This window comes from Parus major, chromosome 1 (assembly GCF_001522545.3).
Source record: "Parus major isolate Abel chromosome 1, Parus_major1.1, whole genome shotgun sequence".
Lineage (NCBI taxonomy): Eukaryota > Metazoa > Chordata > Aves > Passeriformes > Paridae > Parus > Parus major.
Genome location: NC_031768.1, coordinates 24,220,351 through 24,248,108, shown reverse-complemented (window position 1 = coordinate 24,248,108; position 27,758 = coordinate 24,220,351). Strand labels below are relative to the sequence as shown.

The window sequence follows — 27,758 nt, the reverse complement described above, 5'->3', positions numbered from 1 at the left end:
GCATGAGTTGAGTGTAGCTGCTCATGTGAGAGGCTGCACCCTGCTGCAGCACCCCATGCTGAAGAGGTGACATTTCTAAGGTCTGCTTCTTCCCTCTGAGCTAGGAAAATTTGTCTAATTTTGTTTTACAACTCTGAGCATTAGTAGTAGCAGTGGCATTCCTGTATTGCCACCTCTTTTGCCCAGTTGGATAAATAGCTTTGCTGAGTGAATCTTGGTTAAAAACCTGTGATCCAGTCTGGAAGGACTGATCTGCTTACTTTTTTCTTACAGGACAGAGCTGCTGTTTCAACCTGGGAAATTGTGGAAGGAGGGCAGACAGAGAAGCAGACTGAGAAAAAAAGCTGATCCTTCATCCTTGGACTTGTTTTTTATTTCACCACTTTGGCAACTGTTGTAAATACTGATTCTTTCAAAATAAAATCTGTTGAACAGAATGGCTAAAAACGATAGCATATAATTTGAGCGCAACTGTTGGCACTACTACTTGGTAAATAAATACAGGCCTTGCAGCACAGGTGGTGGAAGCATCCAGAATACAAGGCAGCATGGGAGCAGCTGCACTGACTTAGCACAGACATGGAACATGCAGGAACTGCCCCAGCCCAAACGCTCTGTCATCTGCTCTTGCCCTGGGCTGCTGACCTGACACAGAATTTAAACATAGTGAAGGCAGATGCAAGAATTTAGGCCTGTCTTTAAGGTGAAAACACTTAGTTTTATGCCTGTTGGTTTGACAATTCTGTTCCTCTCAGACATAGGAATGAACAGGGGATACTTTCAAACTTGAAGTATTTCCTTACTGCAGTGGAATTGCTTTGATCCTGTGAAACCTTCATCCGTAATATGATGGGATCCAGTTACTCTAAGACATGGTATCTTGTTTGCTTTCACACAGAACTCAAGGAGATTTCTCTAGCACAGGGAGTGCAGCACACTCAGGATCTCTCCAGAATTGGGAAGATAAATTAGGATGTATATATATATTTTAGTATAAAATAAGTGTAGTCTTTACGTGTTCAGTTACCTTTTTGTTGGCCATGGCTGTGGGCAGAGGTGCAGAAGCCTCTCTTACACCTGGGGTGACTGACCTGTGTTCTAGGGCCTGTGGTGATTCAAAGCTGCTATCTGCACTTTCTTTAAATCAATTTATGAAAACATAAGAACCAAGAAGGTGGGTTCACCTTTAAGACACTTAAGTGCTTTCAGAGTAACTGTTCAAAAGGATAAAGGCTTTCTTTAATACTGTTGAGAATAAAATGTGTAACTTTTCCTGCTCCCTCTCTCCATTATCTGTACATCCAGAGAAGAGTGGGGTGTTTCTTCATTCGGCACTGAGGCACAGGTGCTTATCTGACACAGCTGGTGTTGCACATTTGCTCGTGGCAGTGTTGTTCTAGCAAAACAGAGTGAACGGTGACCAGCAACTCAGCTGCTGTGCGAAATGGGATCAGCACACACCAAACAAAGTCCAGTCATTTTGCTATTATTTTTATTTCCTACCAAAAGAAACTGCTACATTTCCAGAATGTTTAAAAATTGTAACAATTTGTATACATTGGTGAATAACAAGAGTTACAACTTCTGTGTAGCTTTAAAAACAATAGGGCAGGTTGAAATCTGTATTGAGCTCTGTTAATTGATTGACTTTGCCTACACATAATTTAGATTATAATACCACTGATGTTCTAATTACAAGAAAAATTGCTTATTTTAAAGGCAGTAGCTGTTTTAAAATCAGTTTTAAATTTCTGATTTCATTTAAAAGTAGTCAGGTTTCTCAAATACATATAATGGGAGGAAATAATAGCTCAAGTTTCCCCAAAGATGCAGACAGTTTACAAAACTGCTTAAATTAAACACTTAAACCTAATTTCTTAAGAGTAGTCTGTGAACCCTCATAGAGCAACACAAGCAAATACTTAAAAACCTATTTTAAAAATAGGTAACTGGTTTAAAAAGAAAAATGCATCAGGGTGAGGTAGTAGTCACAGTGCATCCAGAAATACCAACTCTACAGGCTGAAGGGAAATACTTGGAGTAGCCTTTCTGATTCTGGGTGCTTTCTGCAGGCAGCTATTGCAAGGAATGAGAACAGTCTGACTGGTCTGTGAGACACCACATTCCAGCTGAGAGCACCGCAGGAGCGGCTGTGCTGAACAGGTAACATCTGCAATAACCAGATGTGCTACCTGCTTCTTCCAGTGCTTTAATGAGCAGGAACACTTGCAGCTGGATTGGAGGTCCAAGGGCAGTACCCATTTAAATTTACTTTTCATGAAGTTGCCTCCCTCTCCACTCTGGTTCAACAAGCTTTGACTAAATCTCAAAAAATTTAAGGAATGGTCCTGTGCAAAATCCCACGGAGGTTCTGCTTTACACCTAATGCTTTCCTGCTCTGCCAGTGCACCTGATCAGTGTGGCCCTGACAGTGTCTGTCCTGCAAAGATCAAGTAAAAGCCTCTACGCTTTTTGCTCTAAAAACTCCTGCTTTTTGCAGTACTCAGTACTACACCTGAAACAAACACCCACCACCCTATTTCTGTTCCTGCCTTTGACTTGCAGCGTACATGCACTCCCCTGTGAGGGTACAGCTATGAGCCGTGGGCTGCCTTTTGTTCCTTCAACTTCTATTCCCGCTGGCTCATCGCTGTCCACCTACAGATCTGTGTGCTGGGCTGCTCTGAGCAATAACCCAGCAAAAACTGGAGTTTTAAAAGCAATTCACTCTTCCATCATCATCACTGAGAGCTGGACCAGTTCTGCTGGCTATCACCGAGTTTCTTGCCCCGCCTAGTACCTCTCCAAATGACAATTTCACAAGTTCATTGTACTGAGTCAAGACCAGATAAAGAAACAGAAATTTATTTCTTTTTTCAGGTAAGCCTAATTATTGTTTAATGAATTTTACTGCTAAGATACCTATAGCATATCTTTATTCTAGCAAGGGGGAACCTTTTAAAAAAAATGACACCACAGGAAGGGATGCCTTGCCCAAATGAATGCCTCTGGGACTGGGAATGGGAAAAGGCAACTAATTACATTCAAAATCTACAGCAACTCTCATGCGTTCCCTTTCCAAAGAGGCTTACTTTTTGCTTCTTACTATACTAGCATGGCAAAAAAAATGAAGTGCAATAGCTAATTCTAGACAGAGGGTCTAAGAATGACAAGTGACAACCTTGGTGAAATCCAAGAAATTCAGTTGAGCTGGTGGAAGAATTTTATCTAAATACCAAGTGCATTTTCTTTTTTTCTGTTCACACTTTAGTTATTGCTCAATAACTATCAAAAAGAACAGAGGAATACTTTCAGTTTAGTTTTATTATATTAGAACAGATCTGCAACTACAGCTTATTTCAGCCAAAACATTTTTGTATTCCAAACTCTTAAAAAATATCTACATTAATCATATTTTTCTATTCTTAAAAATAAAAAATATCTACCTAACATACCAATGCTGCTACAGCACTTGAAAGGGTGCATTATGTAAATTCTACGGTACATGTAATTACTCTTGCAGTCATTGTTCTTCCTTCTTCTCTGCTCCTTTGGCTTCAGGTTTCAAAAAGTTTGTTGAAAGCCGTTCCAACTTCTGAAACCATGTCAGAGGCTGTCATTGAACGTCCGAATTTCTGAAAGGCTTGGTGGTTAGACTGCCTCGTGAGAGAGCAAGCTCCAAATGCAGCCACTAGAAAGGGATTTTGACTGAAAGGAAAAAAAAACCAAAAAACAACATTATAAAGAGAATCTGAACACTTCTGTGCACTTACAAGGTAGTGGACATCATCATTGTACTTGCAAATGTTAGCATTGCCAGGAAGGCCTCTTAAGCAAACTATTGCTCTTGCACTGCAGAGCATCTTTGTCTGAATTTTTTTAATCAAATACTTCCCTACCCATGGCACAGCATGTGACTGAGTGAGAAACACCACCAGGGCCAAAGCACACACAAGGACAACAGCCTTAAAAAGTTGGGAGGATGTTCCATGTCTAGTTCTACTGATGTGAAGCTTCATGCTTTCCTCCAGAGAAAGACCAGAGGCTCACCTGACATCCTTCTGACCCCCTTTTTTCTCCCTTCTCCAGGTAACTCCATTTAGTTTTGTTTTGCAGGGGTAGGGGAAGTTCATGGGAATGCAGACGAGAGATGATTTTCAGCAGGGCCATAGAGACTGCCCCAGGGCTGTCATTAGATCAGCTTAAAAAGGGGTACAGTGGCAAGTGAAGACCACAACACAAGGCACACTGCTGTAATGTCTTCTACACACTTATGAACTGCCCAAGAAAGTGTACCCAGACCCAGGTCTGTAATGCTGAACCTTGCCCAGAGAAGCCAGCACAGTCCAGTGCCACCTCCACCTTTCACCTCTAGAGCATCTTTTCATAGGCTGGGCCATGGGAATCACTTGTGCTGCCTTAAAACAGAAAACAGCTGTAGAATAGTTCAGCAGCCAGTGCTGCACTCCAGGTCTGGCTGATCCAACACCTCATAAAGCTCAGCCTCAGCTAAGCATTGTTTCCTGGAACACACTAAGAACCTCCTGACTCTTCTACCAGGTGAGAACTTCGTGAAGGATCCCAATGTAAAACACAGGCAAAGCAGGATATGACTTGACAATTAGGTGCTACCTAAGCAGAATTTCCATGTACTCATCAAGGTGTAGGAGCATTTAAGCCACCATGAGAGTTAAACCTGAATGCCCTAATACTGCTCTGAAACAGGCTCCTGGGCTCAAGGCAGCTGAAGTGCCATTCTCCAAACACATCAGCATCCTCTCAAGTGAGGAACCCTACCTACTGTACCACTAGCACCCCTGAAAGCCAGCACATTCTCAGTGTTTGAAAACCTCTCTGTACAGACCCCTTTTGAAATGCCAGAGCCAGACACAAGCTGGAAGGACTGGCTGGATTGCCTGCAGAGCAGTCTCCAAGTGGATGACCTGACTCACTGAACCCAGAAAGCTCCTTCTTTCCTGCAACACATGAAGTAGGCAGGATTGGTACAGCAGGTGTCTGTGAAGGGTCACCTTAACACCACTGCAGGAGACACAACGCATTACTGATGCCAATTATACTTTTCCTTCATCTATAAAATAAAGGAGTTTCGGAGCGAGCTGTTTAGAAAAGCCACGGGAGCTCAAGTCAGGAGAGCCTGGAAAACACGTGCTGTGTTTGCTAATCTCTCCAACAATTTAATACTGCTGTGCTGTACCCTGTGCAAAAATAAAGTCACTCTTCTGACTACTTAAAACAGATTTCCTCCTTTAGTGGCAGCTGCAAATCCAGATACATAGAACGACAAAGGAAACCAAGATTTTGTATGTTAGATTTCAGAATTTTGAAGCCTGGTTCAACTCATTCCTCCTGGGGCACCTTGTGCAGTGCCCTTGTGCTAACCTGGTTAACTCCCATGGACATCTGACACTGTGCACCTGCATGCAGCATCCCAAAGTCTACAGAAGGTCTCCACTTCTCAAGCTTCCATAGCTCGTTACTTACTGAGAAGAGGGACTGGAACTCCCTGACTGCTTACGTTCCTTTCAACTTGATTTAAAGCTGATGCTTTCACAGAAAGACTCCATGACTATCTGAACCAGCTAGTTCAGCAGGAGCTGACAAAATTTAACTAAAAAGCCAAAAGCCATCTGCATGTCTGCTTTAGGTAAAACCAAAGTGGACTGCCATTTGGCCTTAAAAGAATTATTCTTTGAAATTCTATTTTATTTTCCAGTTTCAACACACCTGCCTCACTGAATTACTTAGCCACAATGCAGGAAGATTCACCAAAACAGAAAGAAACAAAGCCAAGCAACATGTGTTTTGAATTATGGAGATGTTACTGCCAATGATTACCACTTTTTTATCCTTTCTACTTCCTGCCTACATTCAATTGTTTTGAAAACACGTACCTCATAGATAAATGTCCTTGTGAACAGATCCAGAAGCTCTTCTTCTGACCCACACTTGGGAGATGTTAGATAACTGAAGGGTTTGTCTTATTAAAATTATTACTGTTACGCAGACTGTTCTAGAACACCCTTGTACTTTTTAAAAGTACATAGATACTTTCTTACCAAAATCTCCAATTTCATTTGGAAATATATGTAATAGCAGGTCTACGACAGTTGCCATAGGTGAACACAGACTCACAGCAATTAAGTTATGAATTAATATTCATACCCATTTGTTTTTTCAGCTCCAGCAACAAATGCCCAGTGTGCCAAGACTCCAAGAGAACCAGAAAGGAGGTCCCCCTGTCCACCACATCTCCGGCTGCTTCCTTCATGACTGCACACAAGTACTGTGAACAGACAAACCAAAACCAAAGTCATGTGCTTTCATCCCTCCATTTACAATGACAGCACTGTGGCTGCAAGGGTTACCCTCTGAGACACACAGCAACTAACAGGTGAGAGACTTAACACAGGCAGTAGAATATGCTGATACACTATTCTTTTTTAAAAAAAAAAACAGTAACATTTTTACAAATACTTTTCTCATTACCTTTAAATCCTTTGCACATCACCTTGCACAATGTGCACACTTTCTCCACTTCACTCAGCCTGCACTGGTGAGTTTAGTTGTTCGTGTGCCATCATGAGCCATCACCCCAAACTGGACCAGGTCCTTCCAGAAAGCCATTGCACAAACACAACTCCTGAGTGTCTCTGACCTTCAGAGTTTGCCAATGTAAACTAAGGTGCTCACAAAAAGAAAATGCAAAATAGAACTCAAATCTCAAATGCTCTACCATGTCCATCATGAATGTATTTTATTGAAATAGCCTCTTCCTTAGGCTTTGGTAAAAGTGCAGGCAAGACAGATTTATTTTTTCTGACAATTGGCACTGCCCTCACCATCAGTGTATGTTTCTGTCAGCAGTGTCACTGTGGATAGGCTGTGTCAGGATATCAGATGTTACATTTTATTTTAGATATACAAAGGACCTTGGTCAAACTGATCTCTTTGTGCAGCTTTAACCAGGAGGAACACGCAAATGGTTTCTCTACATTTAACTCCTTTGTTCTCCACTCTCAACAAGCCCAAGCAGGAAGCCTGGAGGACATATAAGGCACATAAAAAGAAAACAGCATCAATTCTGCTACCTCTGTGGGTATGTACCTACCCTTAGCTTTTTTCTTGCTTGGCCCTGAAAAGAAAAAAACCCAGGAGAAATTTATTTTCCTCTCCTAGGAGGATGGAAGGGCTGGCAGAATCATGACTGGCCCAAGTGTGATCCTTAGCATCTCCAGTCAGTTCCTGCAGGGTTCAGGACCATGCACACAACCACTTGTGTGCTGCTGAGCATGCCAAATATACAAGCAAAGGATAAAGCAAGACCAGGCATTGACTGGACAACAGCTCTTACCTCAAGCCTGGGCTGAGTTTCTTCAAGGAGTATAAAAGAGCAGGCCAGGTATTTTAGGGGGAGTATTGCCCATATTTTTAACATTTTAAAACATTTTTCTTTTTCAAACTAATGGAAGAAATTTGCACAGAACTGAAGGACTTGCAAAAACATCTTCCTAACTAGCAAGCAGTAAAAAACTACACAATGCCAATAAACCCCTTCTAGTTCGAAGAATTGCACTTCACTTCCATTTCCTACCGATCCTTCCAGCAATAACTGTGGGGCTCCAAGGCCAGGCAGTTGTGTGTGTTTGCTGCCACTGAGAGGGCAAAGATTCATTAGTCACCATGAGCACAGCACACACCACTGCAGCCTTGCCAGCAGTTCATTTTCCCAATCACTCTTCTCCCCCTTCCCCCTCCCCCTCTCAAATTAAGATTCTGGATGTGTTTCTCAGTGAGCAGTAGCTAATGTCAAATTTCACAAGTGTAATGCCCTTCTGAGTTAGTGATCTGAAGAAGGTATGCCCTTTTAGGTGGTGTGATTTATTCTTATTTTTATTTTAAATACAGTGCTTTGGAGAAATTACCTCTAATTCTACTACTTTGAAGATGCTATCTCACAGGATTTTCACTTTGAGGGCTTGAACTCCTGGCAGGAGGCAGGATGGAAATCCTCTGTTCAAAAGCTTTGGGGCCTTCTGACTGACAGCTGAGCACAAGCCCCTGCTTATTAGCTGTATGTCACCATCTGCCTCTATTCTGTAGCCCCACAACCTTCCAGTCATTTTTGAGCTGTACAGGAAAGCAAGATCTCCTCAAACTAGGCCAATTATAATACTCTGCTAAATAAAAAAAATAATAAAAAAAAGTGGTCTTTTGTTTGAGGTTTTAAAAAATAAGTCTCAAATATGTGCAGACTACCTCACAGGCAACAACAAAAGCAGACCTTTGTACTCTGCACACAGATGCTGGAAAACAAATCCGTGGAATACCTTCAAAGAAGCAGAACTAGAGAAAATTCTCTTGAATGAGGAGGGAAAGATACAACACACAATTCTTGTGCAGAGGCTCGGCTGATCAAAGAACATCTCGAAATAAAAGGATGATGAACATGACGACAGGCAGTGGGAAAAGGATTTAAAAACACTTCTGAATTACAGCCATTATTAAGAGCTTTTAAAATATAAGAAGGAATCCCACAGTGGCATCAAGACAAACCAGCATACTGCCAAATCAACATAGGGTGCCTTTCCCACCCTTCTCCTAGAACAGCAAAATAAAACTCCTGTTTTCACGCTCCCCCAGTGCAACATTCCCCCAGGGCATGTCTGAGCCCTGCTCTGAAGACAGTTCCAGCAGTTCTTTAGGGACCATGGGGATGGTGTCTTTATGTTGCACTGAGCAGTCACAACCAGTGGCAATGTCACAAGACCTCGATTAGCGGGACACGGCTGAAGGATCAGCGATGATGCCAAGCAGGGGGGCAGCTCTATTCCCTGGAAATGTGCACAATGCTCTATTTACGTGAGGATGAAGCTGGGTTTGACCTGTTGTTCAGTGAGGCTGTAGCACATTCAACTAGGGATGGGCATGTACATCAGCAAACATAGAAAACATGGTTCTTAGAAGAGCTGAGGACACCAAGATGACTGGATGTGGGACAAGAAGGAAACTACAAAGACTGAAACCACCACAGGGTGGCAATTTTGAAAAGGCAGCAGCCAGGACCACTTAAGGTCAGTTAGTCTAACACCAGTCCGGATCAAAACAATGGAGAGGTTCAGTTATAGTTCCACTGACAGAAACACACAATTAATGCTGGTCAAGCTGGCTGGTAGGGAAGGGTGTCTAGCTCTGTTTTCTAACAGGCCTGAGCAAACAAATCTGATGTCATTATTTCTCAGGGTAAAGAATCAAAGAAAACCCACCTCAATATAAGTAGCAGACCATTTTTTAATGAAATCTGATTTATACCAAGTAACTCTGAGGGGGGTGGGGGGGGGAAATGACCCAACTCCCTAGCACGTATCCATGCAGCACACATACGCTATCTGAAGAAAAGGCTAGTTGAAAGAAAAATGTCATCACTGAAGAAATGCCTGCAAGGAGATCTGCTAGAGTCAGAACAACTACAGTCCTATTCAACAGTTTCAACACAGTCTCAGCAAGTAAACATCACACAAATACTGCCAGAGCTTTAGGCAGCAAATACAACACGTCCCTCACATATAATCACACAGATTTCTTGTGTACCTAAATCCATGGAAATAATTTGTACCAAAATGAGTGCAACAGAAACAAAAAATTGAAGACTGACATACTGAAAGAGCATTGTAAAGTAGAAATTCAAGAGTTTTAGGCTTCAAACAATTCAAAACTCTGCCCCAGACTTTGAGTAACTATGGCCAAGTCATGTAGTGGCTCTGTGTTTAATTTATTTCAGGCCATAAAATATCTTCTAGATATTCAAGAAAGGGAGTGATGGTAAGATGCACATTAATATTTGTGAAAGCATTCAGACTGTGGTGTAACACCTAGCTGTATCACTTTCAAATTTTAAACTGAAAGAACTCCCAGCCCAAATTTTGCTGCTGCCAAAAGCCCAGAAGGATGACCTATTTATGGGTATTGTATGCTTAATTTAAAAAACCAAAACACAACAGTCTGTTATGCAATTGAAAATAGCTGTCCTCTCTTTGAAGAAAAAAAAATAAATCAGAATGCAGTAGTTTTGCTGACTTCAAGGACTGCAAGTTAACTGGGAAGCACAGATTTTGATATGGCTGTATGCAGGCAGCACCATTTACAATGCCAGCTCCTAGATACATCACAGTTAGAAAACCAGTTTTTCTAACTACAAAAGGTAGTGTGTGTCTGCTTGTTCCTGATTCACCACATTCACTCAGTAGTAAAAAAAATAAATCAATCTCTGGGGTGGCTTTTACTTTTGCATTTAGAGCACAGGATGTGAAATATGGGACAGTTTAGTTGTTCTGATGATGGTCAAGAAGATTGAAGAGCCTATGTGAAATATCACATTTATTGAGACTGCAAACCAAAAGGCTGGAGATTTAAATGTACCTCCTGCATCTCAGACATCCTGAACAAATTCCTTGCACTTGTTTTCCTCTTACAGAGGAAGAGTATTACACTCACCCTGATGTGGTCAGGAATCCATGTATGAAACATGACCATTCTAATATGAACCAACTGGATTTATCAGCTAACAGCCACTGCACACAACAAACACACTCCAGCTTAATTAAAAGGCTTAAGATTTCCATTTTCTATGCAAATAATGCAGCTACCAAGGACCATTTTGCCACATCAATGCAAGATTTAGACCACTATCAGATTTTTAGTAAAATTTCTTACCAATATACACCTCTGACCTAGCATGTATTTAAACTAATAAGGAATTTATCCTTTTCCTTTTGCAAGTTAGTTCACAATAGCACATAGCTGGAGATCATGGATTCCCAGGAATGTCCCAGAGTGCATACAGACAGGGAAACCAGGTTTAATGACTCTGGCTAGAGAAACAACTCAACTGATGTGGAAAATGTAAGTTGGCTTTTATATAAAGGGTGCTTATACTTTTTTATTCCCTAATCACACTTTTAAAACTTAGGTAAGTCCTTGAGTGTGAGATAAAGCAGGCAATTTGAGATGAAAATGACCCAAATTTTCCATTAGTTTTGTTGGACAGGCACAGGAGCCAGGTGAACAGTGCCAGGGAGAAGCTGTCTGGGCTGCACGTGCCAGAGACAGCACAGGGGACAGGAACCATCACCTCCCCACTTTGCTCATTCTGCAGAAGCAGGACTGGAGACAAAGGTGCTGCCTCTCAGTTGTGAATCTGGGTGAGATTTGCTCAGCAGCTGTGAGTGAGCCAGGCAGTGACAAGCACTGAGCAGCTTCCTTTCCACACGTGTGGGGAGATGAATGGCTGGAATTAGCACTTCTACTTGGGGACTTAAGGCAAGAGTTGGCTTTTTACCCCATAGCCAGTACTCAGTATTCTGCCTTGCATGCTTCCTTACTTCTTTTGACCATAGGTGCAGCTGAGCAACTGGAGAGAAACCAAATCTGGCTACTGGTTCCAGGTAAAAGTAGTCCCAGGCAGCAGTGGGATGGTTCCCACAGAGCCTGCCTTTTGTGAGGGAGAAGGGTCAAACAAAGAAAACCCACTATCTTGTTTAAAAAAACAAAATCTAAATACTTCAATTCAAGGACCTAACCAAATTTTAAACATGTTAGGAACTAAGGCTGGTATAACCACACTTTATTATTGACCAGTTCTCCAAAGAATAATAAAAGGATAACCTTAGAGAGCTGTGTCATAGTGAATAAAAGCTGACTTACCTTTTACCCATAGGCTGAGTACTCATTCCTACCCTGGTCAGTGATGGCACTGATATCACCTACCAAGAGCATGGTGAAGCTCATCTTTGTAGAGCACGGAATCAACAACTGTAGACCAAGCTATAATGTGAAATTGCAAAAGGAAAGAGAAAAAGAGTATATAAACTTAATTTAAAATCCTGGTGATTATGTTTACAGGCCAGATGGCAGCTCACTACTGAAATGGAGACAAATCTTTAAAAAAACCTCCTTCATACCAGGGGACTGCTACTGCTTTCACAGAGGCCAGTATGTGACTTTGAGGCCATAAGAAATCACCTGCACCAACTAGTCTGATCTGTGAAAACAAACTTTAGAGGCATCCAGACACTTCAAAGTTTGTGAATCAAGCAAAGTTTCAGGTATGTTGCTGTGCTAGTTAATTTATCTAAATCTTATTTTGAATTTATTAAACTTCAGCTTCTAATCAGAATTTGTAGAATTATTCAGAATTACAAAGCTTTTTGCTGGGAGTAATTCTTCAGCAATACCTGGCACAAAATCACCTGGTAACACTTTCTGTCTTCAGGTAACAGAAGTAAACTGTCTACTGCATTTCCTACAGACTCATGAATGAAAGTACTGTGAAAATATCCACTACAATCACTCTAAGCTATAAAGCATTCACAAACCTAGTGTTCACTGCTGCAAAATTTGGCATCTTCAAAAAGCCCTCCTTCCTCAACAACTAAGCATAAAATACTAAAGTTACAGGGTTAAGTTTGCAATTTCTCAATGTCTGGTTTTCCTGGAGAGCACTGAGACTTACTTTTCTCTTTATTTTTTTTTTCCTGGAAAGCACACATGCAGTATTTTCCCGAAGGAGAAAGTTTAGAAGTAATACATGCAAACTACAGTGTCAGTATGCTGAACACAGGAGGTCAAGCAGGAAATGCCTAGTAGGTAGGGCTTAAGCACTACACATGGATGATATGATAAATAAAAGGCAAGAGGAGTACACAGATCTTTTCATAATGTTTCATTGTGCTCAGTGGACAATGGCCCGATCCAATAACCTTGGATTTCCCTCATGTATGTAGTCTTAGCTGAAAAAAAAAGACACCAGATCAAAAGAAGAGACAGATGAAAAATAAGAGAAAAAAACCTGGGAAAGAATTCAAGGTCAGTGACTTGACAACATATTCCATGTTTGGCACAGACCACAGTAGGGCCTCCTTTCTCAACCTAATTTTGCATTTGAGAAGCTTTTAAAAAAATGACCAGCAGACCAGACCCAAAGAACATTGTTGTTAAAAGAAAGCTGATGTCTGAAATTTCTGCAGAATTCTCAAGAACCTTCTTCAAGGTCATGCAAACTCTAAAAACAGTTCTTGTAACAGACAGCATAACCTGCTTTCTTAGCTCAGCAATGCTGCCTGTAATGCCTGAAATCCAACAAAGCATCAGTGATAGCACCAAGGTAAGAACAAGAAAGGAGCCTGTATCTGGACATCAATCACCTGCTATAAAGGCCCAGAGCTGTTTTTATTTCAAAACAAAAGCCACTTCACTAATAGAAGAAAACACCAGAACACAACAGAGACAAATAACAAGGTGGGGGAAAAAATAAAACCAATAAAAAACCCCAAAAGCACACACAACATACATGAACTTGTGCCACATATGAACATTCAAAATTGAAACTGGAAAGAACTTCACTTGTTTCCTGTATTTTTTTTAATCCTGTCAATGACAAGAGACATTGGAGACCTGTCCAGTCTCTCCAGCAGGTGTGGAGATACACATCTCAAGGGTAACAGTTCAAGGAGAACAGACATATACTAGATTAAGTGCTCAATCTCAAGTGCTCACCCAGTCTTCCCAACGTTCATTTAAAAAGCAATAATCCTATATAAAAAGAATATTGCTGACATAAAAGTAGAGGAAGAAGACAACTACAGTGCTCTAAAGCTCTCTAGCTGGCATAGACTGGAGTCAAGACCTTTTATCCTCCAGCAGAGCCCATCCACCCTTAAGCCTGGCCTGACTGTCTGAAGTTACAAATCAAGTGTAACCAGAGTGTCTGCTCCAGGTGCTAATATGACAGCAGATTTCCTGTGGGGAAAGCTGGGTACTACCTGAGGAAGGTGCTTTCCACATAGTTGTAACCATATTGCTTGCAGGTCCCACTTGTTGCACAGCCTCCTACAGTACCTGCACTAAGGGGGTGTGTGGAAGGTGGCTCTGCACAAACCAGTTGTCATATTACATCTGCTTTTCTGTTATAAAAGATTCCCATGGCTCCCAGTAATGAAAAACTGACTGTATATACAAAACAGTTCTGAAGCAGCATAAACATTTATCAGAGATTAGCAGTTCAAGTAATTAAAAGCAGAGCTGCTGCTTGTTATGTATGTGAAATAAGACCATGCAGGAAAAAAGTGACGAAGGCACTCATGAATTAATTTTATACTGATCACAGTAAATGATCAGTATAAAAAGCATCAGACAAGTAGCCAATTTTATTAAGTACACTTTAAACCATATTGGTATGAGACTCTTGCAATGGCAATCTAGAGTTAATTTTTTAATTTCTCAGGGCTGCTGTAAAGTCATATACGTACATGCTAATCTGCAGCACCAAGGAACTGAGCAGGGCATGAGCCTCAAGACATCTTCACTTCTCACAACACACTGATACATCATGAGCTAACAGTTTTATTTTGTATCAATTTATCAAAGACAGCTGCATTTATATAAACCACCTCAGCAAAGAACTTTCCAGCAGTTCACAAAGATTAAGTAATTAATTTCTCAATACCCATGTAATGTAAAATACAACATCTATAAATATGAAATAAAATCAGCAACTTTTTTTCAGCAAATAAATTTAATTGCACTCTTAAAATATCAATTTACACAGTCATGTAAAGGTGATCTGCAAAGGCAGCAATCCCTCCAATCTTCAGGGGACACAGCCAATTGCTCTACATTCTAGCGGACTATGAAAGCAAACAGAACGGAACAATCACACTGCTGAAAGCAGAAGGCTTCACTTACCCTTCTCTCCATCTGAAATAAGATCTCTTTCTCCCTTTTGCACAACTGTCAAATTCCCCATGGCTTGGCTGAGTCTTAATACACATCCATGATGATCACTACTGTCTACGGGGTCTCTAAGCTACAACACAAGAATTCCATACACAGTACATGTTTTGCTACTAGAACAACATATTCTAACACATGCATGGGGGGGGGGGGGTGCAGGGAAGGCAACATCATCAGTCTCCATGTATTTTTTTCTCTATACCCACTGCAATGTTAAAAAATGCATGAGAGCAGGCCTTCTTTAAAGAAGAGCTCATTTAAAGAATATGCACTGCTGTGCCAATTATCCCATGGAATAAAAACCCAGAGAGTGTTTCTCTCACATACAAGAAACAGCACATAATACTTAAACCAGTAATAAGTTACTTATTTTCAAGGACAAAAAGACTAAACTTGCACATACTTGAATACCAAAAAGGCAAACAGCTCACCATGGCTTCATACAGTCTACTGAACTCCATATAGTTTGGAGTAAGAATAGCTCGCTGGTAGCCTTGAATAAGAGAAGGCTGCTGGGAAATGAGCCACAGTCCATCCTGCAAAACACAGTAAGAAAAACATTTACTGAAGAGATTCTTAAATGCTAAGCTACTGAATGAAATCAAGAAAATACTTACTGCATCAATAATGATAGGAATTCCTTTCACTTTCGATTTCTCTATAATACCCTGCAAAAAAATGGAGATAATTTTAAGATGCTTGTTAATTTAGATCTTGTAAGATCCAAACCAAATTCATACAATGAATCTGACCATGTAAGTTGCTTTTACAAAGTGATAGAAAAAGATCTGTTATATTCTGCAAACTAATGTAAAGCACAGGACCTGTGGCCCCATGGAGAGAGGAGCTCGCACTGGAGCACTCTGCTCTTGAAGGACTGCATCCCAGTGGGAAGGACCCATGCTGGAGCAGTTTGTGAGGAACTGCAGTCCCTGGGAAGTCCACTGGAGAAGTCTGTGGAGCACTGTCTCTTGTCAGAAGGACCCCATAGTGGAACAGAGGAAGAATGTGGAGTCCTTCCCCCAAGGAGGAAAGAGCAGACAATATGTGATGAACTGACCAGAGCACCCATTTCGACCCTCTGCAACACTGAGAGCATGGAAATGCACAATTTTGGATTTAAAATAAGCTTGGGGAGAAGGGAGAGGTGGGGGGAAGGTATTTTACCATTTAGTTTTATTTCTCATTATCCTACTCTGATTTGTTATAAAAGTCAATTAATTTCCCCAAGTTGAGTCTTCCGTGCATACTTCAATATAACAGTAACTGGTGAATTATCTCTCCTGTCTTTATCTTAACCCATCTTGGTGTATTTTCTTTCCCTTGTCCAGCTGAGAGGAGTGATAGAGAAACTTTGATGGGCACCCAGCATTCAGCCAGAGCCAGGGTCAACCCACCACATTAAGCAAACAAACAAGAAATCTCACTCTTCCTCTGTAGGAGTCCTGTAATGCCAACACAAATCACACATAGTAAACATACATCTTCAATTAAAAAAAGCCAAAAATCCCAGTGGGTACTGTCTTGATAGAAATCAACCAATAACTGTAATACTAGCTTCAGTTGTTTTGCTGCTGACAGTTACACTGCAGTATTAGTTTATATACAAACAAACATCTGAGACAAGCAGTATGTATGACGTCATTCCATCTGTGGTTCTGGAGGTTTTATGCTTTGAAAGCAAAACCAAGGTGGCCCAGACAATAGACCATTTGTAAAAGTGTTTTTTTTCAGCAAGCAGTATCTCTGAGCAGACTGACTGCCCTTGTTCTCTCTCCTAATTCAGCAGCAGCAATGACTGATCCTCAAGTTTTTTAATGAGCAGTGACCAACAGTCAAGGTTTTTTCAGTGTTGGTTATTAGCAACTCATCTTTGAAGCTGGAGGTTTTATCTTCTTCCCGTATAAGATAACAGAGCATGGTATCCATCCGAAAGTTTAATTACTTTTGAATGTTATTAAGCTCTTCAGATTAGCTATCATATGGCACTGAGCTTCACAGGTTAGCAAGACATGATGTAAGGAATAAGGAAGCAATTTTTAATTAATGTTCAGGAGAGTGAACATCCCTCTTTTCTTGTACAGTGGTCAAAATAAACACCACCCACCTTGTTCCCTGTAAATTATTACATGTGACCTATACATATCCTCACAAACATTACAACCTGACTCTGATTTTTCCAATACCAGTGGAAAATATTTCCATTCTATTTTCTTTGTCAGGCATTGTTTGCAGTTTGGAAGTGTGAGGACTTGTCTCAACACACAGCTGTGGCTACAGTAGAAGCTACTGGAGAACAGAGACCTTTCCTACACAGGCTTGCACAACCTGGGCTGTGTCAGACTTCCAGGTGCCCACCTCCTCCGAGATCCCTAGGGAACACCACAGAGTCTTCTCTTACACTCAGCTACTTGAATAATTCTGAACCAATCAAAAGTTTTACACAACTCATACTGTTCAGTTACTGCTAAATTAATCAAATTAATTAGTAACTATACTAAACAGCTGTGTGAGGAGTCTTAAAGCATACCTAGAATTAACTGTGGCATTCTGAAAACCAGAGCTCCTTACTTTCAAGGCTTTTAAGAAATGTATGAGAGAGTAATTTCTTAATTCATTCACGTTAATCTGCACAGATGTGCACAGCTCAGTTTTTCTTCACAGAAGCTGCACTGCTTTGCCCCTGCTGTGTTAAGTTCATTTACAATTACATTTAACTCGGCTCACTTTGTAACAATAAAACAAGGCTGTCGATCTATCAGCCAGATTTTGTGTTTTGCTGTTTGTATTTTCCTTGTATAAATGAATGTTATAGATCCAACAGCCCAATTATTTTTGAACTTTACTAAGCTTTTCTGATTAGCTATCATAGGGCTCTGAGACCCAGACCTCAGCAAGATCATCCTCCCCCAGTCTTTGAAGGTACAAATACCTTTTACTGCAACCTGGTTTTCTAACTCTTTATAATCAGAATATTTTTGTACATTAGCAGCTTCACCAAACTCCTTCAGCACACTTAAAACGATTACTGCTCTACTTCCCACTAATATGAATCACCAGTTTATTCTAGCATGTCAACTTCAGTAAGCCAGTCTTTCATGACACTTGATTTTCTAAAACTAAAGATTTCCCCAACAGAGTCAGTAAGGAAGTCTGATGGAAGACACCAGATCTCAGGAGTCCTTATCCTTCTGAACTATTCTCTTAAATGCACTATAAGCAATCCAGGGAAGGAATTTTGCCAAAGTTCTGTTCCCAAAACAGCTGAAGTTTGACAGTTATCATTTGGCCCCTTTTCATGTTTCCTCATAATTGCCATCTTGGCTACTGGAATCTCTTGCTCTCTCCTAAATAAGCAATCCTGAAGATCCATGGTATACCAAAATAATGTATATAGAAGATTAAAAAAAGTGAAAGTTACAAAGTGTACTTACAGCTAAACAGCATCTGGAAGGCCAGATCACTGGTACACTTCAGAGAAATTAGGCATTTTTTTCCTAATCGTGTTTTGAGTTCCTACCTCTCTAGCACACCCTTTGCAATCCTGATACATTTGACCTCTACTCTAAAGAGAAATTTCACCTTGCTAAGTAAAACCTTCTGGGCAAGCAACTTTTATTGTGTACCAAGTCTCTGAGGTGTCAGTTTCTAATCTAACATACTGAATGATCTTTGCTTGTTCTTCCTCTCCTTATAAAACAAATAATCAGGGGATACAAAGTTGTTTGTCTTATTTCTAAAGTTCATTTTTTATTAAAAAAACAGACAATAAAAAACAAACAAACAAAGCCCCTAGCCCAATCATTTTCCTTTCCTCTTCCTTAAACCCAGACAGAAACTGCTTGGAGATAGACAAGGAGCCTCAGAGAGGAAGTTCTGGAGAGGGAAGGGGTGATTTCAAAACTGAAATAAAGCAGTAAAGATCAGGGAAACCCCCTAAGACAGCCACAGCTTTGAAGGACACAACATTCATGGGAGAACCCTTGTTTCCCACTGCTTGTGGACAGGACTACTGGAGAGCAGTTCATCCCATGCAGCTCAGACACCTCACTCAGGGTGGGATGAATAGCCAACAGACATATCTGTCTCTCCTCAGCTGTCACAGGGGGTGCAGAGAAACTTTACTCTTTTATTTTCAGATACCAAGAATTAGGTGAGATGAAACCCACTTTTAAGAACTCTGTTTCTGCAAATACTGTATTAGAAAAAAAAAAAAAAACAAACTTAAAATATTTTCATTAAGAGGAGTTTATGGCAATAATGCCAACATCCTCTATGCAGTATTTTTTTCCTGGAAGCAGAAGTCAATTTTCAGCTGTATTTGTACTCTGGTATTTGACATGGACTTTTTTGGTTAATACCTGTAGATAGAGAAGAATCTTCATTGTTAATTGCCCTGTTAAAACAGCTCAGACTAACTCTGCTTTCACACCAAAACATATTTAACAGTTCCTGATAGAATTCCATGTATGAGCAGAAACCATCTGTTCAGTTTTAGCCAATGTAACAGTTATTTCTATGGGAAAGGATTTAGAAGAGAACATTGACAATTAAAAGTATTAGGAAATGTCACTAAGATAAAAGCTGAAATCAAAACACCAATGACAAGTGAACAGCAACACATAGAGATATCAATGATAAGCCCAAGACATCACCCCTTCACTTCAAACAGCATTTTGAATATTAATATTTTGAAGATTCTAGCTCCAGGATATCCCAGTGGACAAACTTTCTGTGCACAGAATGTATTATTATACTACAACAGTGGTGGCTCAGCCTGGAGCAAGGCAGGAGCACTTCCTTCAGCTGATCCCTAAGCCCTCGAGGACATCCAAAAGGGAAGCACTGGACTCACGAGGAAACCTTGGCATGAGTCACAAAGCAGAGAGGACAGTGATGAGAAGAAGAGGATGATACACTGTTCTCACCCAACCTCATGACCTACAGCCACACTGTGTAGCTAAGATACCAAGGACTGAAATTTGGATCCTTCCTCTGCAATTCACAGCCAGGGCCAAAATTCAGTGTCTTACCTTTTATATCAAGTCATAATAAAGGGGTTTGGGCAATCTCTTGCCAGAGATATTCTTCTTTGTATCAGCTGGCTAAATAGTGATTCAACGTTTGTGTGAGAAAAGTAAAAGAGGTGTCAACCCCCTCTAATTAGAACCAGTGATGATTAACTGCATTGCAAGACTGCAGTACTTGTGTTGGAACAAATCTGTAACAGGATTTCCTCTCCTAATAACAACACCAAATCTGTAGCTTCTATGCTCATTAAGCCAAAGAGGAAATTACCTGAGATTCACACATCCCACGAAGATGTTCTACGGGACAAATTCTCTCACAGTTATCATCATTTGTTAGCAGCACCAAATACTTGACATTTAGAATTGCCCAAAATAGCAATTCAGTCAGTGCAGTTTTTGGTACTGGTGGTTGAGAGGAAGAAAGCCAGAGAGGGTAAAATTAACCTGAATCTACTCCTACTCTACTCTTGAAATACACAATTTCCTAAAAAAACCTTTTTCTTTGACTCATTATTCAGGACTTCTACGCAAGCAACCTACTCAGTAAGAACTGAAAAAGAACTTGTGTCTACCAAAGTAGAAACCACTGGTCTGTCTGAGGAAAGGTAACTCTTTCCTGTAATTACAAAAATTTACAAAGCAAGGATGAAAAATTATTGTGCTTTAATTTTTTTTATTTTAAATTATCATGGAAACTGTTCCCTTAAATGCAATGCATTCATTGTAGTAGAGATCTGTTTCCTATCCCAGTTTTCACAGTTTTAAAACAGATTCCCAAATCCAAATTCCAATCTTTAAAAGAAATCCAAAAAACAAAACTGAAACACAAAAAAAGCAAAACCACCGAAACAAAACCAAAACACCAACCACCACACTTCCCCCCAAAAAACCTCCAATACACACACAAAAACAAAACTATTCAGGCTGGAAAGGACTGCAGGAGGGAGAAGCCTGAAGGAACAAATGGACAGAATACTGCTGAAAGAGAACACAGTAATGCAGAACAGCATGGTATGATTTAACCATTTGATAGCCTGCAGCTGAGCTGTGAAACACAAGATTCATCTGTGCTATTCTAACATGGACATCCAGGACTCCTGCATGCTTCCACAAGTACTATGGAAAAGGGAATGGGGCTGAGGTGAGCCACTGGCTGTAAGAAACAGACACGTGGAGAACATTTGAGGGAGGAATAAATTGCTATGGAGCTCCAAAGTACAAGCAAAGGATTCCTTAATTCTATTTCTCAGCCATGGAAGTCCTGACAGAATAGTCACCCTGAGGCCCCAGGGGCAGAGAACAGGTGATGCTCCCTCAGTCAGTACCCACAGCCTCTTGGAGAGAAACTCTGCAGTCTTGGACTTCTCCACCCAAGTCCTAAGCCAATAACACCCATCCTATTTATGCTGCCCACATGCAACAGCACAAAAGGTGGTTCTCCACAGATCCACAGAAAAAAAAAATTATGCAGGTTTGTCACACCTGAGATATACTTTTCAGCTTTCTTAATTAAATGTGGATTAGCAGAAGAATGCCTGCAGTGACTTTTAATATATTAGTGGTTATATCACTAGTTATATTCTTCCTCATGAGCTAGTTCAGCTACACAAAACTTTGGCATTTGGTGTTTACAAAGGGAAGAATCAGGAAATTAGAGCCAGTCATTTAATTATAAGATTGAATTTTAATGAAATGAACAGAAAACCAGATTAGCAGAATACATAAAGCAACATCTATCCATCTATTACAACAGTAATTAATTTTCACATTGCCATTTTTCTACCTAGCAAAGGAAAGATTGCTTTACTTGACACCAGCAAAAAACACTGGATTTCCTCAGTCCCTTTAAGAGTCATGTCTTGACCCACTCTTGGGAAAAGTCTCATTCATATTCTCGTAAAGAAATTCAAGCCTTAACATGCCACAATAATGGACAGTATTGACCAAAATGGCATCCAAACACTTTAGGAAGCAGTGCCTTCAGCCCACTCCACTGCAAATGGTATGTAATTACACACTCTGGTTTGGTAAAGACATGCAAATGTGCATAACCTGGCACTGGGAGTGCCAATCCCTTTTACAAAGAACCCTCTCCTGAAATCTAGGATCAGAAACTGCTGCTGAAATGCCAACCAAAATTGCTTGTATTTTCTGCATGGATGCTGCTTTCATCCAGCAATCCTGAATCCATGGCTTTTGTCTGAAACAGAGAGATAAAAGGAAAAAAAGAGCCAAAATTTTCCTGTAATTGCTGCAGCTAGAAGCATTTCCACACATCCTCCTCCCCAAGGTGACCGGGAGGAACAAATAAGTTCCACCCCAACACGCTGCAAATCGATTCCTACAAATAGGCACTGAAAGCCCTAGGAAGCATTTCTGCCTTGCTTGCTTCAAGTCTGGATAAATGCAGAGTTAGCAGGGACTCAGCTGCAATAGAGGTCAGGCTGCAGCTCTCTGGTGGAGATGCCTGGAAAATGGGCTTGGCAAGCAGGAATTTGTAATCTTGCACAGCTAGAAGCAGGCAAATATCCCAGGCACAGGCTGTGCTCAAGGCTACAGTCATAGCTGGCAGGGGGGAGAAGCTTCCCTTAATATATTCTATTTGATGCAAGAAGTTTGAAAAATATTAAGAATGGAGTTCTACTGTTAGAGATTCTTCCCATTAGGGCCGTATTTTCAGAAATTTCAAAACTGGTTTTAGGCTTTTTCTTGACTCACTGGTTAAAACATACTCTTAAAAGTGCTTCTATTAATTCCTGCAACCTGATCCAAAGCCTCATCCTCCTTTCACAATTCAGCAAAGACAATGAAAATCTCTCTTTGTGGACAAGATATCTATATAAATCACCTTTAACTAGCATAACTGCCCGAGTTCTACTTTATGTATTTATGTACACAATCCTATCACTAATTCATTATTCGCTCCACTAATCCCTCAATCCTCAAGGAATCAAGGAATGACCACCACTTGTGAGTGAAGAGTCACATAACAGAGATGAATATCCCTCCTCTGGAACAGATAGGTTCTTCATCTCATGGTTTATGCTCCATTCAATTTATGCTGGCTTTTTGTCTTTTAACTGCAGTACCACATGCTAGGCCTTGTTTTCCAACACAGATTTTCAGGTGCACAGCAAAATATTTCACTTAAGCCAGGCAGAGTGTGATAAGGACTCTAAAGAGAACCCCCTACACCACCAGGCTCATTAAGTGCTTTGGGATATGTTAGAAACTGTTACAATTAACAAAGCTGAAGACACTGGAGATAGCAGCTAATCAAAACTGTTCTTGTCTACATAACAAAAAAAAAAAAAAAAAATTACTCATTTGTGGATTCCTTCCTTGAATTCAAATTAGATCACTTGCCTTAAGCATGGAGGAAAACTGCAACTAACAGTTTCTTGATATCAGCTTCAATCACATGCTAAATTCCTAAAGAAGTGGCATAAGCTAAAGTAATGCCTGAACACAAAAAGAAAAAGCCTCTGAAATACTGTCCTAGTTATGAAAAAGTCCAGATCACTCCTTTTTGCCTATGCTCCCCCAAAATCATGGTCAACCAGAGACCAGTGAGAAGCTACATTTATATATACACATTTCAGCCCTAAACAAATGAAAATTCCACTTTTAAGTATTAATCCTTTTTATTGCAATCCAAAGTATAAATATCTACATCAGAATAAATAAAAGCAGTAATTTTTCTCATGTTCTCATGCACTGAATGCTTGCACTCACAATGAAAACTCTACAAGGTTTCCAATTTATAGCTGATTATGTTAAATAGATTTGGCTTAAGATATTCATGGTCAGCTCTTGGCACTTTGTCTTAAATAAACATAAACTTAAAATGAACTTGTAATGCTTAAAATGAACTTAATGAACTGAATTTATCACTGCCAATTTCTTTTTAGGGTTTCTAGATGAACGAGCTCAGAAAAAGCTGAAAATATATCTAATACCAGTGTTTTGCTTACAAATGCTTTTGAGTATCAAAATCAAGTTATACAATATAAGCCTACATGCAGAAAGCAACTAAATAACCCACTTCACTGTAAATGACTTCCATCAAGATCCATTACACATATTAGAAATAAATTCTGTTTGCAAGCTGCATAAACCTGTATTTAAGGTACTGTTAGCATATATTCAAACACTATTTTTCTAATCAAGACATCTGTGAGGAAGCCACAGAATACTAACAGCTCTTAGCACAAGCAGCAGCAGTTTCTTGGCACACTCAAGAGGCTATCTCTGCCTTGAGATGGGAGTTCCCAAGATTTATGCACACCAGTAACATCACCACAAAGACCTGCATCCTAACCCAGCAACTGCACCACCTTAGGTGACAACATCCACAAATTCTGAGTCTCACCAGGCCTTTTGAAAGCAATGAAGCTTGGCTAACCAGAGACCAGTTTTTCACTGGATTCTCTTCATGATATGCATCAATGCTGGGCCTTGGGTGAAGGCTGACAGCACACACATATATGCCACTGGATTTTGCCCTTGCAGTACCCCAAACACAAGATTCCTCATCTCCTAGCTGAGGGCTGAGAAGAGAAAGAGGCATATCCTTGCTCCTACTTCAGTTCCTTAAGAACTGCTGAACCCCCACAGCAAGAACCTCCAAAGGATATAAACAGGGAGGAAGCAAATGCACATGACACACACTAAAGAATGAAGTTTCCAGAAAATAATTCTTCTGCTGATTTGAGTTGCTATGAGCAGTGACTCCAAACAATAACACATTCTGTTGGTTCGTATTTGTAGGTACCACGGGCAATACTAATCTGTCACCTGCAACATTCACCTGGGATGCTTCTGGGATGCTGTCTTACTCCTGTGGTACAACTAGAACTGAGATGGCTACTTAGATATAAAGAGGAAGATAATTTTTAAGACCCACAGTGACAAATTCAACTCTAACACATTTATGTGGTAACAACAGGTGGCCCTGAACTCTGCAGTTTTATTGATCTTTCTAAAAAACTAGTGCAGATAGTGCAGTGAAGCACCTGGTCCCACTCTCACAACTTACTATGGCTGTGAAGCCTTACCTAAATCCTGAATGCACGAGGCTTGAAATGGGGAAAATAATCCAACTAAACAAACACAGAAAGGCTGATGCCTCAGTCAAGGTGGAACTGAGAATCCACCCATCTGAAAATGTCAAAAGGGATCTCTCTGGGCACACCTGATAGAGATGACAAGGGCCCAAACCTCTCTCACCATCTAGATGTTAACTACAGCCAAGACATTTTAACACAACCTTAAGATGATGTCACAAGGGGTGGAAAATGAGATTCTGAAATTTACATCCCAAGAGATAGCAGAGATCTTTAAGGGCAAATGACTGTTTGAGGGATGCACTGCAGGGCAAGGGGGCTGAGAGAAGAAAAACAGCAACAGGCACAAATGGCAGCTAGGCAGGGCCTCAGCCAAAAGAAAACCCAGGCTGGTATTCCTGACATGTTCTGGAAGCTAAGACAAAGACTGAGAATTGACCAAGAGGAACAAGCATATGGTTTGAGAACCCAGTCAATTTTATCATCTAATCTGAATGACACCAAGCTGTTCTTGCCATCAATCATTACCTATCTCCGGCAGGAGGAAAGCAAGCATCCTCTGCTGAAAACAGCATTCTGACTTAAGCAAGACATAGGAAATCTGGAAGACCAGAGTCCAGGACTTGGTGTTGTCACTTCAAGAAGAGAGGCAAGGAACCCAGGGACAAGCAAGGAAGATTCCAATGTGGAAGAGTTCAGATAAGGAGAGGGCTCTTCATAAGGACGAACACTTATATGAGGGATCCCGACAGTAACTCCCCCAGCAATCCTGTATCAGCCCATCTGGCCTCAAAGGCAGAAGAAATAGAGGAACAGAGATGACAAGAGGATGGAAACTTGAAGGACATAGGCTGCAACTGCCTAACTGCAAGGTGTCAGCAGAATGCAGAACATCTGGAGCATTAGGCAGCACAGCCTGCTTTCTGCCCAGGAGGCTATGCAGGAACACTGCATTTTTAACAAAGTCCTCTTGGAAGCTGCACTCATCACCCTGCAGCAGATGAACATGGTTCTCTCACATACCCAAGAAACAGCTCTTGATGGTACAGGCAGAAATTTCCCTACTTCCAAACTTCTCCTAGAAGGCAAATGAAATCAGAGTAAAGCCAGAAGTGCAAACATACACACAGCAGCTGAATGAAGTAAATCGTGATTGCTAGATATGATAGGGACATAACACATTGCTGCTGTGGGGAAAAAAGGAGAATATCAGAATTTCAAAGAGGAGCTTTGAAAATGCACTGCTTCTAAGCAGAGGACAGTCATAGGAATCTTGGCCTTGCTTCCACATAGCAAAAAGTCTTTCTCAGCAGGCTAAACCAGCAGCAGCAGCACTCCAACTGAGCTGAACTCGGTGACATAGCATACTGGTATCTCTGGCCAGAATCAATCACAGACACTGAAAGGAAAAAACAGATGGCCTGATGTTCCCTACAAGAAAGTTGACATCACGGCAAACTTTCACATTAGATGTGGTAACAGCATTTCAAAAGCTTGAAGTTGTATGGGGAGCAGAAATGCTTCAATCTGCACGCTCCAGAGCTGAGAAGGAGAGCAGAAATGTGTTTTTGCTCTTTTCTCTTGAAGAGAAGCTGCTTGAACTGCTTATTTGCTTTGGAATTGGAAGGTCTAACCAGGCTGAGACTAGAATTGCCACATCTGCAAGAGATCCAGGTGTACAGCTATGAGGACATAAGAAATGCCTCCTTTAGGAGATTTTCTGAAGCTGCAGCTCCTGGTCTCACAAACCCATGGCTAGAAAGCTCTAACAGAGCATCAGCTCCAAGCAACCTAGTAACACCATGTGAGGGTTCTGGCACAGAGCCACACAAGTGGCTTCTTATAAATAAGGCTATAACTTGCTGAGCGGCTTCTTGTAACAGGACTTGTAAACAGAATTACAGCCAAACCCACAAAATTGCAGGAAGCCAGTAAATATGTATTCAAAGAGTATCAAGGTGCTCAAGGGAAAAAAAATCAAATCAAAGGAAACTGATCACAAGGTGGGTTTTTTAAAATCAGACTGCTGAGAGGAGCTCAAATGGCACAGTGAGCAGTGCAGGCGTTAAGAATGAGGGAGGCAGGTGACATAGTAAAGATGCTGAGGAAGCAAAGCCTTCTTTGATCTGGAGATGATGCACCATCTGGTCAACAAGCACCCAAGCTATTCCACAACAAAACACTGTCTCTTGGCCACATACCAGAAATTGAAGGTTACAGCACTAGTAATTAATTTCTTAATTTCTCAATGCTCAGAAGAGAGAAGCAGCCCAAACACATGACTGGAGAAGCACATTAATTGGAAATATGCTGGCACAATACTGACAAGAACTGACACAAAAACAGCTTTACAGAGATGCCAGAACACGATGCCTCAGCACCTTAATGGGGCAGAAGAAGGCAGAGGGAAGCTATCTGACCATCACTACCACTGACACAAAACCCTGACCAGAAAGCAGACACTCACCTACCTCCCAGCCCCGAGTTCCTACGACACATGCCACAGTTCGCTTAAAGGGAAACCAGAAAACTTTATACCAAGCCAGCCTCCTATAAAAGTTTAAAATAGCAATGCTATCATCTCTTGGGTTTCTTTCTTGACACTTAAAATTTGCTGTTGAAGCAGGAGGGAGACTCAGCACTCCCTCAGCACAGAGAAGAACCACTCTTCCTCAGACAGGCAGCCAGGGTTCACCTGTCCCCAGTGGCAGGTTAAAAACCTCAGCACTGGGTAACTAATGAACACTTACACAACTACAGGGCAGACAAAGAACTGGAGTTTTAATCTGACTTGCAATTAACAAGGCCAGATCCACAGCTCATATGAATGTGCCCTGATATTTTAGCATGAACT

The 27,758-nt window shown here is 40.8% G+C and overlaps 2 protein-coding genes across 8 annotated transcripts in view; one reads left to right on the top strand and one right to left on the bottom strand.

The window, feature by feature from the left end:
* CARS2 (cysteinyl-tRNA synthetase 2, mitochondrial) overlaps nt 1-450 on the top strand; it is a 43,504-nt gene extending 43,054 nt beyond the window's left edge. For all 5 annotated transcript variants that reach the window (XM_033512878.1, XM_015621061.2, XM_033512873.1 and 2 more), the window contains one exon: nt 274-450. In XM_033512878.1, coding sequence (XP_033368769.1) covers nt 274-348 — 75 coding nt within the window. In that variant the 3' untranslated portion in view covers nt 349-450. The remainder of the gene's footprint in view (nt 1-273) is intronic.
* A 1,025-nt stretch (nt 451-1,475) lies between these two features.
* The window catches only part of NAXD (NAD(P)HX dehydratase), a 50,454-nt gene continuing 24,171 nt past the window's right edge, over nt 1,476-27,758 (bottom strand). For all 3 annotated transcript variants that reach the window (XM_015621050.2, XM_015621034.1, XM_015621041.1), the window contains 5 exons: nt 15,426-15,476; nt 15,240-15,344; nt 14,761-14,881; nt 6,184-6,304; nt 1,476-3,708 (listed from right to left, as the gene is read on the bottom strand). In XM_015621050.2, coding sequence (XP_015476536.1) covers nt 3,558-3,708; nt 6,184-6,304; nt 14,761-14,881; nt 15,240-15,344; nt 15,426-15,476 — 549 coding nt within the window. In that variant the 3' untranslated portion in view covers nt 1,476-3,557. The remainder of the gene's footprint in view (nt 3,709-6,183; nt 6,305-14,760; nt 14,882-15,239; nt 15,345-15,425; nt 15,477-27,758) is intronic.